We start from the raw sequence: 19,915 nt of genomic DNA, 5'->3' as shown, positions 1-19,915 counted from the left end.
AGCATGGACGCTTTCGCGCGTCGATTCGATGTATCGATCAAAGTCGGCCGGGTGAGCGGGAAAATTCAAATATTCGAAACGCAACGCGACTCGTCCCAAGGCACGATGAACGAAATTTTGAATAAATCGTGAAACAAAAACAGTAATGTTTCTCGGTATGGTGTTTATCGTAGAGGGATGGTTACGTGGTCGATAGGAAACAGGAACGGAATTCTTTCGAGACGAGAATAGCATAAGGGAGGTGGAGATCGCGTTTCGTTGGTGGCCACTGCAGCGAGTAGAAATCAGCCAGTGAAGAGCCGAGATAAAATCGGGACGACAGCCAACAAGGCGACAAGCAATTATAGAATTGGATTGGATCGAGAAGTTCGAGGAGGCTCGCGACGCCGGTTTCGTTTTATTTTAGCTTAGCTTTCGAAGGCATCCGGTTGTGCATTCTCATCGCGGATCATCGCCACGATTACAGTGAGTGTTGTCCCCCTTTCACGTCTAACTTCTGTGTCTCTTCCGTGGTTATTTGTTGTTAAACGTTGTTTAGCGGTGATTAGTGATACTGTCGAATTTCACAGCCTTGAGGAGCCGACCAGGAGATAATTGATAAGAAGAAGAAGCGCGAATCGTCATCATGGAGGCGATTAAGAAGAAGATTGCGGCATTGAAGCAGGAGATGGACGCCGCGAACGAGAAGGTTGAAGCGAATGAAACTAAACAGAAATTGGAGAACATGCGAGCGGATACGTTAAACGACGAGGTAAGGGATCTGCAGAAGAAACTGGCTCAGTTAGAGCGAGATTACGAAGTCGCCAAGGCTAATTTAGATCGATCCACGGCCGATTTGGAGCAATGCGAAAAATCTTGGTCCAGGGTACGTAAAAGAAAAAGGTGTTAGATCGATAGGAAGAATGTTTTTCACTCAAAAGTAATCGATGAATCTCGTAAAACAGGCAGAACAAGATCGAACAACATTGACAAAAAGAGTGCAAGAAATCGAGGCGTCGCTTACGAAGAAGGAGGAGCTGCGTCTCACTGCTCAGACGAAGCTTGGACGTGCCTCAGAGCTAGCGGATGATGCGCGAAGGTTTCATTTCGAATACACAATTTTTCTAAACAAATTGAATCAGTGCAAATTGAAATGCGTGAATATCTTTCTTTTCATCTCAGAATGTGCAAAGTGTTGGAAGACAGAAGTCGGCTGGACGAGGAGCGTACGGAGAAGTTGATGCAGGAATTAAAGGACGCTAGATTAATAGCTGAAGACGCTGATGCCAAGTCTGACGAGATCTCGAAGAAGTTGCAGCTCGTTGAAGAGGAATTGGAGGGCGCCGAGGAGAGGGTGAAAACCAGCGAGGCGTTTGTATAATTACGTTACCTTCTTCTTTTCTCTTCTTATCACGGCACTTCGTTGATACGCATGGTGTACGTTTTTGTAGGAAAATCATAGAACGAGAGGACGAGCTGTTCATCGTGCAGAATATCGTGAAATCTTTAGAAGTATCCGAGGAAAAGGTATCTTAATTTGCATTCGATTATCTTTCATTTCTATTTGAAAAATGAAAAATTTCTTCATCTAGGCTAATCAACGAGTAGAAGACTTTAAACTACAACTGAAGGAGCTGAAGAAGAAATTGAGGGCGGCCGAGAAGCGCGCCGTAATGGCTGAGAGGACCGTGAAGAAATTGTTGAAGGAGGTCGACACGAAGGAAGGTAAAGGATCGGACGCGTTATCGATGTTGATCTTTTATATTTTCAAATAATTCTTCCGTTTCAGACGAACTCAGAGAAGAAAAGGAGAAGTACAAGGCGGTCTGCGACGACATGGACGCGACGTTCGCGGAAATGACAGGATATTAATACCACTCGAACGGACCGAGTTCCTTTTTATTTTTGCCATTCTGTGCATCCGCTTATTCGCTACATTTAACAACGAAACGTTGTTACATCGGTCGGCTGTGCCTCAGCTATGCTGGCTTCATTCGTTATAGTGTATCGTGGACCAGTTTATGGGGCTTCATGAATAACTTGCTACGCAAATTCTGCAATTAACACGATGAATAAAGAGCGCACACTGCTAGTTTCCTAATAAAATTTGCTTTGCTTCGCTTAACACCACGCCAAGACTTCGGGTCCGGTGAAAACTGGCCCTTTAGTTGCTTTCAGAAACGATCGTCTCTTTCTTCCCGATTGATTTCACGATTCCGGTTATTTTTCTTTCAGAAACGTCGAAGAAGAATTGCTGATCACGAAAGCAAGATACTGCGCCCCCTTTTTATCAATATCTCTCAAATCTGTATTTTCAATAAATGGTATTTAAAAAAAATATACGTCGCTCTAATTAATCAGTGTTTTCCACACCTTGTTCCTACACCTATGTCTGATTAAGTGATTAAAAATTGACTTTTCAATTCTCGAGTCACCCATAGACCTTTATGATCTCTTATTTTTACCTTTGAAACACCCTCTATAGAAGAGAAATATAGAAAAGTGTGAAATTTTTCTAAAAGATGGTATTAGATTCTTTAATATTTAAAATGAAATAAGAGGAATAAATAAAATTCCAATTGCAAGTGTAATCGAAACGTGAAAAATATTTGCATCAATTTTGAATAATACAAAAAGACTTGTTAGTTAATGTTATCGGTACATGTAAATTTTAACGTGTACCTGTTAACATTCGAGCCAACAGCTTTGTGTCAATCGAGGGATTGAAAAGAGTATAAACGTCTGGAGAAGTCGAGGAATTCGTTTGCGTCTAACTAAAGAAACGGACTGTTAGGTTCTTTTGCATTTCTTTGAGTCTATAAAGCATTGTCCTCGCCGGTCACCGAGTGCAGTAACCCGCGAGCTTTGCTTTGATAGACCGTAGAATTTCGTCTACACGAATTTTGTTTTTAATACTTATCACACGAGTAGATCGGATCGGGTTTTAACGTAGAAGTGTACGAGTGTCGAAAAGTGTATTTGTCAAGGGGTAGCGAGGAAGTGCATCAAATATTTTGCCCTTCTTTAACAAAATATTAATTAGATTTCCTTCTGAATAATAATTAGCTTGATTATTTTCGCACGAAAGGAAAGATAGACGTTGGTAAGAAGGAAAGGAATTTTAATCGTAAGATTTACCTGCTCCATTTTTCCGCATAGTTCGACGTCAGTCATGAACGCGATCAAGAAACGATTGCAAACACTGAAGATTGAAAAGGATCTGGCGATGGACAGGGCTGATATGTGCGATCAACAGGCGAAGGAGGCGAATCGACGAGAAGAAAAGCTGAGGGACGAGGTCCGGGAACTTGCAAAGAAGCTGGTGCAGATGGAGCGTGATTTGGAACTGAGCAAAGCTCAATTGGAAAAGTCGAACAGGGACCTTGAACAGAAAGAAAGAGTGTACATCGTGGTTAGTAATTTGTTCAAATTGTGTGTAATATCCAAGAATCATTAGATTTTTACTGAAACCTTCCCCCCTTTTTTTTTTCATTTCAACGAGGACAGACACAGTCAGAATTGGCGGTTTTGAATAGAAAGATGCAGCAATGCTTGCAAAACTTAGAAAAGTCCGAGGAACGTCGTTTGACGGCGCAGGCAAAGCTGGCACAGGCGATGGAAACCGCGGAGGATGCGAAACGGTTCGTTTTAATCAAACGTTTTCAGGTTTCGTTCGATGAACGGTTCTTCTCTTTTTTTAGTATCTGTAAAGTTTTGGAAAACAGGAGCAAACAGGACGAAGAGAGAATGGACCAGCTGATGGCTCAGCTGAAAGAAGCGAGACTGATCGCTGAAGACGCTGATACAAAGTCGGACGAGATATCTAGAAAATTAGCCTTTGTAGAAGACGAATTGGAGGCTGCTGAAGAGAGGGTGAAATCTAGCGAAGCGTACGTAATTATGTATAATAATAATATTCATAAATTTCCTTCAATTTTTCCTCTCTTTTCTTAATAATTTATAGGAAGATCGTGGAACGAGAGGATGAACTCTTCATCGTTGGTAATATATTGAAATCTTTAGAAGTATCCGAAGAAAAGGTAGTACCATTGTGCTTTGTAACATAATTAAGCAATCGATTTCGTCGTTTTTATTTTCGTAGGCCAATCAAAGGGTGGAAGAATTCAAAGCACAATTGAAGGAATTGAAGGTGAAATTGAAAGCTGCCGAAAAGAGGGCCATCATCGCAGAAAAGATGGTTAAAGTCTTTTCCAAAGAATTGGATGCAAGAGAAGGTATATTTTAACGCTCCTCTCATTTCTCTAATTATAATGAATATTTTAATATATTTCTCTTCGTTTCTGGCTTTCAGATTTTCTGTTCAGGGAGAAAGAAAAATACAAATATATCTGCGACGACATGGACTCCACGTTCGCCGAACTAACTGGATATTAGTCAAATTCTATTTTCTGTGTGTCCGTATTGTACTTTTTCTATTAAACAATCGTATTTGTAACAACAATCCGTTCTCGAGTGTCTATTGTACTCTTGTTACGTAATCGAATCGTGCTTGTGAAACGATTTCGTTGCTGGTGAAACGATTGATTGATCTGGTTCGATCTTTCGTTTGCCAGAGGATGGGGCAAAAAGAATCGTCAAATTCTCGTCTAGTATCTTTACAGGATATCGATTTATTTTATCGACTCTACGATCGACGCAATGCTTCGAAACTTCGTAGCATCTGTTTAACACATCGTTTGCTCGATGATCGCGTGAAACAGAGAGAGAAAAAAATACGGGATTGTCGATGAGGCATTCGACGTCCCTCCACACATGGCTACACCACCATAGATTAGAATCTTGCTTCACTCTCGCACAATTCCCATTCGCTCCATGAGATTTCTTCTCTTCTTTTTTTTTTTTTGCTTTTCTTATCTCTCATCTTTTATTATTGTATTTTTTTTTTACAACGATGCTAATAGTAGTTACAGTAATAATTGTTCGTTTGATTTGCTCACTCCCCACGTCTTCGTTCGTTCGCAAACGCGGTCAAATCGGTGACGTAACTTCAAATACTGACTTGACTGAAAATAAACGTGCTTCCTCGTACAAATTCAACGAGAAATTTAATTAACAGACACCTTGTAATATCCAGGAGTCCAATATTCGGAGTCCATCGTTTGACGATCAATTATTAGCTTTCAAATGATCCGGAGTATTTCTCGATAAGATTCGTCGCTTGAAAATATAATTTCACACGCATGGTTTACACCATCAATCTGGATTCATCAGTGGAGCATGCGTCATTTAATTCAATAATCAATTACCTTCTCTGATCCTTGTATGCACGCGAGTGCAACACGATGCATTCAGTGTATTTCGAGTTGTTCCAAGTGACGTCACCGCTTTAATTAAAACCTACCGTTCGTAGCATCGTGGGGCTCGATTGTTCGATCAACGATTAACGGAGAGAAAATGATTGGCAGTAGGATTCCGAAGAATTCCTGGCTTCCAGTCGCGCTGGAATAAAGTTTCTTAGATCGATAAAAAAGTACGATAGAGTTCCACTTATTTGAATGAAATTGTAGCGTCTACGGTATAATTGTGCGCGAAAGAAACGGACAAATTTATCACACGAAACGTTGTCAAATATTCGGAGCTGATCAACCGGAAGCCAGGAATTCTCGGAAGAAAAAACAATCGGATATCGAAAGAATCCGGATAAACGTATGCAGTCGTCGTTCTGTCGGACGTTAGTCGGTCGGTGACATAAGAAAAAATGTACAAAACTGTTATCGTTACTATAAAACGATAAAACGATACCCGTTTTCCGAATAAGGGTCTAACAAATTAATCGAACTCTACGAGTTTGATTGACGTGCTTTCTCGTATATACATTCATATATCGTATCGTATGTGTTGCGGTTACACGCGCTTTAAGTACATATATATATTTATATAAATTTATATATGTATACGTATACCTATGCCCTGGTCTTCGCAGTGTCGCGCACCGATAATGGAACTTAAAAGATCATCGATCGTTCGACGAGTATCGTAAAGTTTCTCGAAAAAACACCCATTCGTTCTACGGTTCGGAAAAAGCCTGCTAACGGATACGAATGAAAAGATCACGTAACAATTATCGTTTTGCCCGGAAGTAGGAAGTCGGCCAGTGAATTTGGCACGTTCAGAATCGAGTAGTCAGCGAAATGGCAGTGTCGTGGAAGAATTGAAATTCGTCATCACCGAACACGATACGTGTAAACGAGCCCCGTTTAGATTCTAAATAACGCGTCGCGTTATTTTTACTTTCGAAATCAGTCTGTGAGAGGGTACGCTCGAATTTGTCGCGGCTCGAGCACGCTCTTTTCTTTCTTTGATTTCAACGCCCCCGATTACGCTTCTAATTAACGATTAAGAAAAGATACGAAACAACGCGTCAGTCGTCGGCCGCGCAAAACGATCAAGACGCGAGTCTTAACGATTAAAGTGCGCGACATACGAAGATGGATATCGGTGTAAACGATGAACTTGTCGCGTCGAAAGGGACGCCAAAGACTAGCGTTTCGTCGGCACGGCAAAAATGTACAGAGCGGGAGAGGAACGTGCGACCGGGGCACGCGAGGAAATAATGCCTTACTTAGAAGTCTTAGGATTAATAATGGACTTAAAGTAATCAACGGTGTTAGACGTACGTATAAACTTTACAATGCAACAGAGCCCAACCTTCGACGATCGATCGTCGTCGTCATCGTCGTCGTCGTCTTAACACGTTCCCTCAATAATTCTAATAGATGCGTAAAACGGCCAAATCGCCACTCGCCTTCGAACTCTCATCCCGATTCTAATACCACGCACGCACTGGACACAGGTGAGACCAGCGCGACCATGGAAAACGACGCTCTCTGTTTCTCGAAATAATCGGATGGCAGCAATGATAACGTAATCTATAATTGATCGGAAGAACGAAGGGAATCAGTCTGAAGAATTTAAGAGGAACGCTTTTCTACGAACGTTGCTCGTTAAATTAATTTGAGAGTTGCTGAATGTCGCAACAAGCGAACCCGGCTACGTGGCTGCAAAAAATAACAACGGACTTGTCTAGAATCTAAGAACGAGTCGTATTAGAACAGCGAGTACATCGTGACCAAAATAAATCCTGCCGGTTTGCATCGAGAGTTACGCGTTCGTGGTAATTAATTGCGTAATAATGAAATCCTTCGGAATCTAGTAAACGTTTTCTCAATCTTTAATTCACCTGTTCTTCCATTCGTAGTTTCTAACTCCGGTTGAAAGGAGCAACGTTCGAAGTAGGCTGGAAACGATCGTGTTTCGCGTTTCAAGCGAAACTTCCTCGTATCGGTAATAATTTCCGCGGCGTCGTTTTCCATGACGAGCCGATTCTCGGAGGACTTTCCCGTGCTCTGTTCGTACGATTAAGTCTTTGGTCTCGAATGGGTCGCCAGCAAACGAGTCGCAGCGGTCTGAGCAAATTGTCGTTTGGCACGCACTCCTACACACGCGATTAACTCATTCAATCTCTTCACCATTCGCTCAAATTCATCTGCACGCATGCACGGTTGTAATATCTCGTTATTCCATAGATAAAGAAGAGAAAGACAATGGTACGACAAGGTTCCGGTTGAAAAACATTGCCGTGTATCAGGCTTTTCATACTTTCAACGATGTCGCACGCGTGTTCCTCATTCTCGTCAACGATTTCTCCTCGTTATCTATGATCGAGCCATCTGCCGTTCCCTAGCAACGAATATAATTCTTTAATTTTCATCTATAATCGACAGAGAGAAAAGTGGAAACCGGACTCGCGTCCTGTCTTCTGTCTTTCATCATTTTCTTTTTCTTTTTTAATCTAACCACGTCGGAAGATTCGACGAGACACCAGATAGAAGGATTCGTTTATCTAACTCTTTGGACCATGGGGGAGAAAAGGGTAAGGAAGAAGATACTTACTTGGCCTACCGTGGACACACGGGAAAGAAGAGGAGGCACACGGGACGAGATAGTGAACGAATTAAACGGCGATAGAGTAGTCGGAGGAAGGATTATTTTGGGTACTCGGCCTTGACCACAGCGAGCTCCTAAGACCGAGTTTCAGCTTCTTCAAGGAGTCGATGTCACACTCTGCTTCGCTGAGCTCCGGCCGATCGGCGCGATCACCGTTCCCCGGCACAACGTTCCCCTGATTACCTCCTACGAACGTGGTCTCCGCCACCGAGATCGGCGGTAATAGCGTACGTAGGGAGCTCCTGCTGGGAACATGCCATCTTACGGGACAGCCAAAGAAATGAACTTACTACGGGTGAAAATATGATTGATACTATGTTTCAGTTTAGTATACTGTATTGTAAACGATCAACGATGCATTTATGCGATTCTTATTACCTAATGAAAAACGGAAGCTAGATTACCTAGATCGTCCTCTTCGAGGGAGAGACTTCTGCTCTGACATGGGTGAGATGTCTGAAGAAGTGCTCGACGTACCGTGATAAATGAAGTCTGAAACGGCTCGAACTGAAATAACAATTTTCAAACATTACAGGATCGAAGAATAACTAATCTCTTAATTGTAACGATAGATTTACTATGTTTGAGTTTCCCAGCGTCCAGCTGGTTGGAAGACTCCGTGCGAGAGCTCGTCAGTTGATCCGGGTCAGACTCGCTCTCGTCGCTCTCGACGTCGCCCGGAGTTTGTTGCTTTCTCTGCTGTCGCCTCCTCGAAGAAACACTCTTCATGCTCTGTAATTATCGTAATTGAATTGCTTCTAATTTCAAACAAAGAACGATGCTTCGGAAAAGCGTATCATATCAGGTAATACCGTCGCGGCAGGTGGAGGGCTTGCGCAGCCTTCGGTCATGGCGTGCTCGTGATACATGAAACTGTGTAGAAGCGTATTGTTCGGGTGGAGACCGGCCGCCGAAGCTTCCGCCGCGCTTCCCAGTCCTCCCAACCCTCCCAACCCTGCCAGGCTTCCCCCGCCACCCTCCGAAAGCTGGAACGTAGCGTACGGCGAGATGTCCTCCGCTGTCTCTGTAACCCATCAGAGGCATTGCCTACCTTTCAAATCGCGTCGGGATGAATTGTTTAGCTGTCAATCGATTTTCACTTCTATCAATACGTCTCACGATTCTACTTTGTCCGTATGATTTTTAATTTTCAATGGAAAATCACTGCTGTCTAAACCAGGTTCTTTATTATAGCACAAAAATAGGCAAACGAAGACAGCAATGACGCGAATCACGATTTTGAAAGACGAATTGTTACTCGAAGAGAACATTACGAGAATAGAACATTTCAAGTATCATTCTCATGATGTTCTCTGAAATAGAATGATTCTTCAGCGCACACTGCACTACAAGCTTCCTCTAACTTATCTCATTAAACAATTTCCCAAAGTTCTCGTAAGGGAATGCTATGTCTAAGGAATACGAAAAACAATGAATGGAAACAAAAGCGATGCATGAGAAAACATTCAACGAGAACACTGAACAGCGATCGCACGAAGAGAGGCAACATAAAATAAAAATACAATGAATTGATGGAAAATGTTAGAAAATAATCCACCTTCGCTCGTGAACTTGAATCGATCGCTAACGGGTCTGTTCAGTTGCCGTCTGAACAGCGCTACGCGTGCGACTTTTTACCTGAACAACAATTATAGTACCAAACCTGGCTGCCGTCCGTATCGTAACAAAGGTTCACCTGGAATCTTGTCGGGCCCTGCACCTTGTTGCAAAGCCACCTTGTGAATCGTCGCGTAGTAACGTTCCCTTTGAGTCTCCGCGTTCTGTTGATTCTCCTGGGTCTCTTTCATCGGACGTTGCATTCTCTCACCTAGATATCCTGCGGATATACGAATCGAAATGCGTGCGTCCAACTTGTAGAATAGCCTTCGTACCAACTGACAATACAACTTACTGCTTCGCCAACGAAGGGCTACGATCACCACAGCAACGAGCAGGGCAATGGTGGCCGCGATCAAAGGGAGCATCACCTTCACGTCCGCGTAAAACGGTACCGCTGACGTGATCCCGCGTTTCGACAATTCTGGGGGCGGCGGTTCTGCAACGTATCAGGAACACAGTGCTTTTGGATATAATTGGTTTAATATCGAAACGATCACCAGACACGTGATTTTCTTATTCGTTCGGGACTGGTTGATGGTTCGCTGTAAAATTTACATTCTCAAGCTTACCGCCTTCCTTCGTCAACGTTACGAACGTGAACTCCGCTTGGTTACTGCCGGCTACGTTATGGGCTTCGACTTTAAGCTGATAGACGGAGCTTGGCTGCAGATTCGTCACGACGAATCGTCGTTGCATTTTCACGCTGTTCGACACCAGCGTCCAGTGGAACTCGTTGATAGGTCTGTATTGAATCACGAAGTAGAGGATCGGACAACCGTTGTCGGGCCACACGTGAAGTCGAAGAACCAGCGTGGTCGAGTTTGGACTGAGGAACGCTGCGGCTGGAGGTATTCCTGGCGCCTGTCCTTGCGTTCGAACCGAAAGGACAGGCGACGATGGGCTGCTACCAATTTTATTATGAGATGTCAGGTATAATTGGTACGTGTTTCCGCATAGGAGACCCTGAAGATTAATAAGAACGATTGGTTCGCTTTATGTTAGCGACAAGTTTTGCATATCTTACTAGTCATTTAAGAATCTACCTTTAATTCGTGACTCGTAGCATGACGAGATAATTGTAACTCGTCCAGATTGCCATGAGTGGTTCTATAATGCAACGTGTACCCTGTGAGTGGAGCACCACCAGAGTGTCCAGGTTTCCAGTGCAATAAAATACTACTCGACGTGGAACTTGTTACGTAGAGAACAGGTGCACTGGGCGGCACTATGAAAAATTCAAATAGTATTTCATTTTATATATTAATGCAACATTAGTCACCAGTTGACTTGATTTTAAATCTCACCTTGCACGGTCAAAGTATAGTGCAGCTTGTCGCTTCCTTGAGCGTTCTCCACTTGGCAAGTGTAATTACCGCCATCTTGTGATTGTAAATTAGATAGGACGAGCTCGCCGGATGGTAAGATTTGTATGTTTCTGGTGGTGTCTGTACGAATTTGTTCGGCTGCACCTTTGTACCATTCTCTGGTTGGATCTCCAACCGCGTTGCAGGCTAGGGTGGCAGAACCTCTCCACGGTCGCACTACGTGACCTCCGAAGGAGGTGATTCTCGCTGGTACCCGATTCGTTGGTACCTGTGCAGCCACCCTGGAACTTTGACCTTCGCCTACGCGGGTGCTACCGGTCACCCAAAATTGATACTCTACGTGCTGCTGTAAATCAGTGGCCTCGAAGAAAGTATTCGTGGCTGGCAGTGTTTTTTTACCATGATTCAGTTCCTCTCGACCATCCACAACCCTGTAAAATATAATTTTCATAATTGTTAAAGTGTAGAAATATAATTGATGTAATGAAATTATACCTTGTATAGAGATTATATTTTATAATAATTCCATTTGGTTCAAGGGGTGGAAGCCAAGAGATGAAGAGCGCCTGTGGCGAGCTAACTACCACTTTAATGTCTGCTGGACTTCCTGGCACTATAAAATTTCTTAATCTTGTAAATAACTATTTCAATGATTGAATTTTTAATTAAAATAAGAAATTTTTACCATCTTCTTCGGTTTGACAATAAGTTGCAGTGGTAGGTACTCCATCTCCCACTCTTGTGAAGGCTAATACTTGAATAGTGTAATTAGTATATTTTCTCAGCCCCGTAAGCACGGTAGTCAGTGCGCTAGTTTTACGAACCTAAATACGAACGTGTAATCGAAGAAATTTAGTAGAGAACAAGTTGGTGATCAAAAATGAGATAATTCATGCTTACTTCCATTTCATCGACACTGCGCCAGATGTCTGCCAAGATCGGTTCGTAATGCAATTTGTACCCTTGAATAATACCATTACTGTGCGTATTAGGAGGTGGTTCCCAAGTTACCTGAAGAGACTGCGAAGTCAATGCTGCGCATCTTACGTCTTCCGGTGGCATACTCGGAACTGAAGAAATTTCATTTTCTCATCAATCTATTCCTAATATTTCAAACTTTACGGTAATTCACGTTCCTAAGAGTATCTCTCACCATCTTCGAGTGTCTGTGTGAGCAAGGGCTCGGAAAGTGGTCCAGATCCAACTTGATTATACGCTTGAACCACCAAAGTGTACTTTGTGTAGGGTCGAAGACCTGTTAGTCGAAGTTCTGCGCCCCCTTCTTCTCCGTCCCCGGACACGGAGCTGAAGTTGTACGAGGGATTTGCGGAACTGAAAGAAGATTCCTAACGTAATGGAGTTTCTCAACTCGAACCGTTAAATGCGTTCCAAACTATTTGTATAATTAAATTCTGAATTATCATTTTAAACTTTATTATATTTGACGGAATTATTCGAAGCGCAGTTGCATCGAGATCGATCGTTTCTACCTCGTTTCTCTGTAGCCTACGTTGAATCCCTGGATGTCACCGTGTCGAAGTTCGGGCAACGGTGGCGACCAAGTGATTAAAATTTCAGACGAGGACAGAGCTCTGGCTGCAAGATTAATCGGAGGTCCAGCCGGTCTTTGTGGCTCGGTCCTGACAACCAGCTCAGCCGATGGTACCGATCTACCAGCTGGTCCTTCCGCGATCACGCGTATCGTGTATCTGGTTGCTGGTTTTAATTCATCGATCAGGGCAGCGTACGGTAAAGGTGGACCAGTGAATTCTTGCTGCTGCCACATGCCACCTATTTGAATAAGAAATAATGATATTTAAATATTGCAATTAAAGTGTTGCCTTGATTATACTCTTTAAATAAGGCAATAATCACCATCGCCTTCTTTGTACTGAAGAATATATTTGGTCACCTCGCTGCTATCTTGAGATTTATGTTGCCACTTTACGTTGATACTTCGACTGGCAACCATCGCTGTTTCCAGGGAATTAGGTGGCTGAGGTGGTTCTGGAACAAGAAAATTCTCATTATCGAACCGTTTCCACGTGGATTTTCTCGTCGATGGATTAATTGTACCTTGCACGAGGAGTTGCACCAGTTGTTGATCCCGACCGTAGAGATTACTCGCCTGACAAAAATACGCGCCGCTGTCGGACGCTTCAGCCGATGAAATTTGTAATTGTGCTATCACACCGTCCGGTGTTACTTCTCGTTTCACCGTGACCCTTTTATCCGGAAGAAAATGTTCATTGAAAAGCACGGCTGAAATTTCCTTAAAATGTTTCGAAATTAATCTCAGCTTTACCGATAGTTCGTCGACGGATTTAACTCGATTTTCCCGCCCTTCAACCAGGTGACGGTGACCGGGGTGTCACCGTGTACCTCGCAATGCAGCGTCGCGGTGTCACCCTTCTTTACCGTGACCAGCCTCGACGGTGCGGCAAAATACGGAGATGCTGTTCCATGCGATAAAACGAGAAATATTTATCGAGAACGATCTCGTCGCTCGTTTCGCAAACCATTCGATTTCTACCGCAAATATGGAGGTACTTACAGTTCACTTTTAACTGTACCACTTTGCCGATGCCGCTTCCAATTCCGTTACTCGCTTGACAGAGATAAAATCCTTCTCTGTCTTCTTTCACGTGTTGCAATAACAGGGTACCATTACTCAGGATTTTCGTGTACGCTCTTTCTCGCAACTCCTCGTATTCACCGGATTTGCTTCCTATTTTTATTTTTTTTTTATTTCAAAAGGGTTGTTTTAAAGAATCGATTACTTTCAACATTTTACTTTTTTAAAAATGAATTTCTCACCCGTGGCTTTTTTCCAAACGATCGTCGGGGTAGGCACGCCCTGAGCTTGACAATGCAAAGCGACGTGTTTGTTTCTTTCGACGCTCACGTCCGTCGGCTCGACGATCCATCGCGGGGGTACTGAAAATCAGATCGTACAGCTTTAGATGGATCCATCGTGAATCTAACGTGCACGTTTTGTTTCTTTTCTTTTTTTTTTTTTACTGGTCGTTAGCGATTTAGAGACAGGTACGTCGTGAAAAGCGCGATCAATGAAGGACGAGCTCGTCGACGGAACGGCGTTACGTCGTCCGGCCGAGCGGATACTCGGGTGTGGTACTATGTACAAACGATAGATACACTGTACAAAGTGAAAATTAAGTACAAAGAGGAGACGTAGAACGACGTCGCCTGTCGTCGACGAGTATATTTCGTTCCCTTCTCGTTCGGTAAAACGATTCGTCGAGAATTTCCCGGATCTTGAAGAAGAAGAAGAAGAAGGTAAAAAAAAAGAGAAATAAAGAAACGCGAACAAATTGACAAACGCGAATTGAATTTTGACGAATCACGAGAAATTTCGTAACGCGTGGGTGAATGGTACAGTTCACGTAATGAACAAGTGACAGAGACATTAAGACAAAGTGAATGAAGGTTCGTAGGTGAGGTACAGTATGGAAAATAGGGTTCGGCGTCGATGCGAGGCGTCCATCAGTGTCGACGATACTTTCTCGATTTTCTAAATCATTCACGAGGAAAACAACGGACTTGTTCTGCTTCTACCAAAGGATTGACCAATCAAGCGATTCGATCGATACACCATAGACGTACAGTAGCCCAAAGAACAGACGAAGAAATATATACGAGAGACGAAAGAAAAAAAAAGAAAGAAAAACAGGAAGGTACACAGTGCAGAATGAAGCGTCTATCGAGATTCTGTATATCTAACTACGGCTGGTAAAACGTAATCACCACTAATGTGTGTGTGTGTGCATCGTCTAAATGCGACAAACGCCGGAAAAGAGAGAAAGAGACAAGTAAGTTATTATACGTATAGGTTCCCGTTCGTCGTACGCCGCGCATCGACATTTCATTTTGAGAGTTTCAAAGGTAATTTGTTGTTATTAATTAATTCGTTTTTTTTTTCTTTTCTTTTTTTTCGGGTGTACTGTTTGGCGGGTTCTACTTTTTACGGTGGTGAAAAACGCTGCACAAGCGAGATACTGTGAGTGGGAGTTCCAACGTTTTACAAGACGGCAAATACCGGCCACGCATTTAACGCGTGCGACAATATAATATATATATATAGATATATATGTATGTGTCGTGTGTGTTTGAGATCGAGTAGATGTTATTATAATATATATATAATACTCGTTCAACGGTGGCGTGAAACAAGTAGAACTCTCGGAAGAGAAAAGGCGCAATTGGGGAGGAAGTGTGAGGTACGGATGAGAGCATGTCGGCGGAAGATCGAAAGATATATCGTGGATAGGCGAATAATAATAATAATAATAATATATATGTATATATAGATATATATCAAGTACCCGCTTCTAACGACTAGTTCGATGAATACGAATTTAAGTTAATAATAATACGTACTACTAGCCTACATTACCGGATCGCGTGGAAAGTACACGGGGCAAGAGTAGAGCACCGTCTTCAAATTCAATTTCCCATTTAAATGTTATCTTGAAAAATTTCGCTCCGTGTGTGTATAGAAACGTATTCTGTATTTTCGTTCGATGTAACGGGATGAAATAAAAATTGTATCGATTTTCAGGAGCGTCGAAGTACGTTGCGCTCGTAGCCCCGTGCGTTTCGCAGCCGCGAGGGAAAGATCAAAAAAGAGCGTGACAGATAGAAAAGACAGTGAGAAATCATGCAAAAGTGTAATCGAAAAATAGGTTTGCCTTCGAACGAGCCCAAAGGAGAGCCAGCGCATAGGTTGGTGAAGATCGATATAACAATTATTATTTTGTTTGGTCGTGGGCAGAATGGCACGTGCTCGTATTTGGGTGATCAAAGAACGCTTAAAATTATATAATTAAGTAAATACGTATGTACAAACACGTAAAGGTTATGCAGACAGAAAAAATCACTACTTCATAGAGAAAAGATCATGCAGATAAAGTGTGTGTAAATGCTCACATACACGCACGCACGCACGCACGCAGGCCAGAAGATAGAGTTTCTTTTAGTATTATTTTGCTTGGTTGGTTGGTTGCTCCGTATAAAAAACCAGTAAAATAAGGAAAGGTGCAAACTGTTACCTTTATTATTCGGTCAAGTCAAGCAAACCTCGGGGGGTCCACGAGATACCGACGCATTCCCAGAGAGCCAAAGCAACGTAAATGTAATACACACTGTGTCTGAGGTAAGGATATATCGGTCGGGAATCGAGGATACGGCTTCGTAATTATTAATTAATAATTCAAGGGACGGATCGATGATGAGAACGTGCGTGATCTCGCTACGAATGAGACTCGATCTATCGCCAGAAAGCGCGCAAACTCAATTCATTACTATTCCGCTCGACAATTTCTCAACAGCTGGTCTTTGATCCGTGCGAGAACACTACGACGATTAACGAATGGTGATGCAGGAATCGAATTATTAAGCGTTATGAAATAATGACGATGATGATGATGATGATGATGGATGTTGATCAAGACGATTACCGGGAATCGATGGATCGGTAAGGATATTATCTAGGATCTTAGGAATGTTCTCGACCTCGACGATATTTCTACTTCAAAACACATCAATTCTTCGTATCAATTGCAAAATTGTACACGGAAAAATGTCGCGTGATTAAACTTCTAAAAAAATTCATTCAATCTTTTATTACACGATCGAATAAAAAAATTTGATAAGCAAAAAGCAAAGAATAATCTCAACGTCTACAGAAGTGAACACAAGCTAGAGGGGTTAATTAAATTTATCTATCGCAAGTTTAATAAATGTCGAAGGAGATGCAATGTTTCGTTGATTATTCGTGTGAAAAAAAAGTGAGAAAGGAAAATTGATTTTCGTCGAGATCGATATTGGCAGGGGTTCGATTTAGGTATCGGGATCGTGATGGATAAGGGTCGCCGATCATCTAGTTACCTTTTACCTGTAGCTTGGCCGTGTACCTGACCTCGGCGGCGGGGTTCGCGGCGACGCAGGTATAGTCGCCGGAGTGCTCGGCCGCGAGGTTCGTTATACTGAGGAGGCTCGAGTAAGGATCCAGTTGGGAGACGTTTGCGACGGATGCCAAATTCGGCGGCAATGGGAAAGGAGTTTGGCCGTCTTTTAGCCAGGATATCGTTAAGGGTGGATCACCCGCCGCGACCCCGCACACCGTCCGCGTCCGCATCCCCTCGGATAGTCCCTCTTGGAACGTAAATGGCTCAATAATAGGGGGTACTGGAAAAGGTCAAGAGAGAAGAGAGAACCATACGTGAGAGCGAGAAAAAGATGGCACCAAAAAAAACGCAAGAACCATTTTTGTACCAGGTACATGTGTTCTTTATATATATATATATGTATAAATATAAATATATATATATATATATATATAAGATATGGTTCATATAGTAGCGGTATGTTTTTTATATATATTATATATATAGACAGTAGTACGTCAATGTATATGTATAGATATATATATAGAATATAATATGTATATATATATACGTAGAATATGTACAATAGAGGCAGTATAGTAACGTAGCAATGTAGAGGAGAGAGAGGGTGGCCCCGCCGCGGACCTGCCCCTGCCGCCCTTAAACACCTTGTACACTTAATTTGGCATCGCACACTCACTCGGCATACGGTCGTTCTCAACGCAAGAGCTAGCATTTCGTCGACCCTTTGGAATTGAATTGAATTGAATTTATTTGAATAGCACCGTAATCGTATCGCGAAAAGATAAAGAATGATTTTCCAAAGAGTCGAGAGAGGAACGAAGGGAGAAATAGGTAGGAGAGGGTGGTGGCAGGTCTCGTGCAGGAGGATGAGCCACGCTAAGCGTGAGCCGTAATCGAGTAAGCGTCACCAGGTCTCTACGTTCCTGGATGACGGTCGGTGGCGTCGTATTAAAATCCTTCTCGAATGAACGCGTAAGAACTGAACGAGCTGTGCGATCACAGTTTTCTTCATCGTATGAGAACGATAGAAAGACGTTGAAAGCTATTTACAGCGGCGACAGCGCGCACACTGGATGTCGGAAGTTCGAGAGGAAGCTGAATAGAAATGATTATTTCTTAGCGAACCGTTAACCCGGTTGCTTATCAATCGAAACAGCATAGCACTTTATGATCCTCACGCGCTTCATTCTCGAGTGTGGGCAACCGTGTACGCACTCGTACGATCAGACTCATACGGATTTCGGGCGGACAGGCGGTCGTCGGGCAAAAATTGAAGGGGGCCTAGAGGAGGATTACCATGAACCACAAGCCGCTGCGTGTGTGATACCTCTGCGGCCAGATTACGAGCCACGCAAGAGTAGTTGCCGTTGTGATCTGGAGATAAACTTTCAATCATCAGTATGCTATTGTACTGATCCATATTGGTGACAGTGACGCGTTCCGACGGTCCCATCGCGCGTCCATCCTTCAGCCAAGAGATGGTCAATGGCAGATCACCTCTTGTCACCGAGCAAGTCAACGTGGTTCGTTCGCCGAGATGAATATCACGATCTGTCGTGAATGGGCTAATTTTGGGAGGAACTGGAATAATAACAACAACGACAGCTCGTGAGCCAGAGAAGCATAGACGAAGTGAAACACGTCATCCCAGCTAGTGTCTTCAGCTGATCGTGGGATCCTGAAATTACTTTCTTTCTCTCTTTAATCCTTTCTCTATCGTCTTACGATACGATTCGAACCACGGCTCTTTTCAACGATCATCTATTCGTTTTCGCTTCGTCTTTGCCACGCGATTAGCGGCTAAGCCAAGTGGAATCGGTCAGCTCCGTCTTCCAGAAACCTGTAACAATCCTGAAACAAGGAATCGTACGTCAACCCTTACCGATCACTGCGACGTCTCCCGATCTCCTCGCGCTGTGCCCTTGCTTGTTCCTCGCCGAACACGTGTAAACACCAGCGTCGCCCTTCTTCTGCACGCTGGTGATCACCAGAGTACCATCCGGAAGCACCTTCTGCCGAAGATCGTCCGGTAACTCGCGATTCGCTCGTTCCCATTTGATCTCCTCGATTGGGTGTCCGGCGACTGGACACTTCAGACGAAGAGTCTCCCCTGCGACCGCAGTTACTTTCGGTATCAGTCGAATGTATGGAAGACCTGAAATCCGCATGTACATCCACGTATCGTAAAAGTTTCATCGCGTAATTCGTGAATGTTTTAAAGAAATATGTATTTCTTACCGTAAACATTGAGGCGAGCAGCGTGAGTGACTTTTCCAGCTCGATTTTCAGCGGTGCAGGAATATTCTCCTCCATCCTCCACCATTACGTGGCTGATATTCACGTGCGATATCACGTCGCCGTGTACCGTCACGTATTGACCAATCACGAACCTTCGGACGAGAAATGATATTTTAATAAAACTCTACCAAACAATAACATCTATTCGTGCTCCAAGTTAATGAAGAAAATTTCGTTAAATTAACGAGTAACTTCGCTCATGGCTGACGGTAATTTTTTACCTCCGGCTACACGGTACGAGGCAGCAGAGATTGCTTTTTAATTATCGCGACGTTGCGATGAATATTCGCAGGCAAAGCGAGCTGGCCTCAATGAAATAGCTAATTTCACGTACGAATAGGATGGGAAAGATTTTTTGCGCGGAGCCGGGCTATCTGGACGCGCGTTTCGCCTCGAGCTACTACCGGATGCTCGACAACGGACGGCTTGATTCCGTCACGAAGAAAGGAAATGGTCGAGAGCGAGGAGAAAAGACGATAAAACGGTACGGGCGAAGAATCAGAGGATGTCTTTTATGCCGATCACTCGTTTTACCATGCCACGATCTCGCGTTATGCTTCCGTGTCCATTCCTTTCCTCTTCTATCCACGACCGACCTCGTTCCGGTTGAACGCAATAAATATTTCACCTTCTTCACTGGATATTGCGCTGGAAATTGAAACTGGCCCGGTGCAGATGCGACCGCGACTATCACCGTCGATGTCGGTAGATTGCATTTTAATTGCGAGGCATCGAGGGCGCGTTAAAACGATCGTTTGCGAATTTTTCCCGACAAATTTATTTGTTCGTTTCTGT

General features: G+C 43.3%; 3 protein-coding genes across 9 annotated transcripts in view; 2 read left to right on the top strand and 1 right to left on the bottom strand.

Moving 5' to 3' along the window:
- The first annotated feature begins 328 nt into the window (after nt 1-328).
- LOC114875646 (tropomyosin-2-like) lies at nt 329-2,300 on the top strand. Its single transcript, XM_029186158.2, has 7 exons — nt 329-465; nt 570-865; nt 945-1,078; nt 1,162-1,350; nt 1,431-1,506; nt 1,572-1,704; nt 1,769-2,300. The coding sequence occupies exons 2-7, from the start codon at nt 626-628 to the stop codon at nt 1,849-1,851; spliced, it is 855 nt and encodes a 284-aa protein (XP_029041991.1). The 5' UTR covers nt 329-465; nt 570-625; the 3' UTR covers nt 1,852-2,300.
- Nucleotides 2,301-2,680: 380 nt separating this feature from the next.
- On the top strand, nt 2,681-4,374 carry LOC114877034 (tropomyosin-2-like). Its single transcript, XM_029189124.2, has 7 exons — nt 2,681-2,768; nt 3,139-3,391; nt 3,487-3,620; nt 3,681-3,869; nt 3,944-4,019; nt 4,082-4,214; nt 4,292-4,374. Exons 2-7 carry the CDS (start codon nt 3,152-3,154, stop codon nt 4,372-4,374), a joined length of 855 nt encoding a protein of 284 aa, XP_029044957.1. The 5' UTR covers nt 2,681-2,768; nt 3,139-3,151.
- Nucleotides 4,375-6,606: 2,232 nt separating this feature from the next.
- Nucleotides 6,607-19,915, bottom strand: part of LOC114876521 (Down syndrome cell adhesion molecule-like protein Dscam2) — a 66,594-nt gene continuing 53,285 nt past the window's right edge. Inside the window, exons 9-31 of one of the 7 annotated variants that reach the window (XM_029188139.2) lie at nt 19,061-19,212; nt 18,705-18,977; nt 18,119-18,403; nt 16,800-17,099; nt 13,710-13,829; nt 13,447-13,620; nt 13,198-13,348; nt 12,969-13,117; nt 12,768-12,899; nt 12,383-12,683; nt 12,046-12,224; nt 11,793-11,962; nt 11,578-11,716; nt 11,388-11,505; nt 10,872-11,323; nt 10,611-10,792; nt 10,137-10,530; nt 9,860-10,003; nt 9,644-9,784; nt 8,760-8,971; nt 8,526-8,679; nt 8,352-8,454; nt 6,607-8,207 (exon numbers count right to left, since the gene is read on the bottom strand). In XM_029188139.2, coding sequence (XP_029043972.2) covers nt 7,955-8,207; nt 8,352-8,454; nt 8,526-8,679; nt 8,760-8,971; nt 9,644-9,784; nt 9,860-10,003; nt 10,137-10,530; nt 10,611-10,792; nt 10,872-11,323; nt 11,388-11,505; nt 11,578-11,716; nt 11,793-11,962; nt 12,046-12,224; nt 12,383-12,683; nt 12,768-12,899; nt 12,969-13,117; nt 13,198-13,348; nt 13,447-13,620; nt 13,710-13,829; nt 16,800-17,099; nt 18,119-18,403; nt 18,705-18,977; nt 19,061-19,212 — 4,678 coding nt within the window. In that variant the 3' untranslated portion in view covers nt 6,607-7,954. Of the gene's footprint in view, nt 8,208-8,351; nt 8,455-8,525; nt 8,680-8,759; nt 8,972-9,610; nt 9,785-9,859; nt 10,004-10,136; nt 10,531-10,610; nt 10,793-10,871; nt 11,324-11,387; nt 11,506-11,577; nt 11,717-11,792; nt 11,963-12,045; nt 12,225-12,382; nt 12,684-12,767; nt 12,900-12,968; nt 13,118-13,197; nt 13,349-13,446; nt 13,621-13,709; nt 13,830-15,961; nt 17,100-17,257; nt 18,404-18,704; nt 18,978-19,060; nt 19,213-19,915 lie in introns of those variants that run through there. The other 6 variants (XM_029188098.2, XM_029188069.2, XM_029188089.2 and 3 more) reach the window with 6 other exon arrangements.

The sequence above is a fragment of the Osmia bicornis genome, chromosome 4 (genome assembly GCF_907164935.1).
Source record: "Osmia bicornis bicornis chromosome 4, iOsmBic2.1, whole genome shotgun sequence".
NCBI lineage: Eukaryota > Metazoa > Arthropoda > Insecta > Hymenoptera > Megachilidae > Osmia > Osmia bicornis.
This window is presented reverse-complemented; position numbering and strand designations above follow the sequence as displayed.

What these genes read in the sequence shown, in the direction of transcription:
- LOC114877034 (XM_029189124.2), top strand. Translation starts at nt 3,152, where the DNA reads ATGAACGCGATCAAGAAACGATTGCAAACACTGAAGATTGAAAAGGAT. An exon ending in TAGAAGTATCCGAAGAAAAG is followed by an intron (nt 4,020 to 4,081) that starts GTAGTACCATTG and finishes TTATTTTCGTAG; the next exon opens with GCCAATCAAAGGGTGGAAGA. An exon ending in AGAATTGGATGCAAGAGAAG is followed by an intron (nt 4,215 to 4,291) that starts GTATATTTTAAC and finishes TCTGGCTTTCAG; the next exon opens with ATTTTCTGTTCAGGGAGAAA.
- LOC114875646 (XM_029186158.2), top strand. Translation starts at nt 626, where the DNA reads ATGGAGGCGATTAAGAAGAAGATTGCGGCATTGAAGCAGGAGATGGAC. An exon ending in AGGGTGAAAACCAGCGAGGC is followed by an intron (nt 1,351 to 1,430) that starts GTTTGTATAATT and finishes ACGTTTTTGTAG; the next exon opens with GAAAATCATAGAACGAGAGG. An exon ending in TAGAAGTATCCGAGGAAAAG is followed by an intron (nt 1,507 to 1,571) that starts GTATCTTAATTT and finishes TTCTTCATCTAG; the next exon opens with GCTAATCAACGAGTAGAAGA.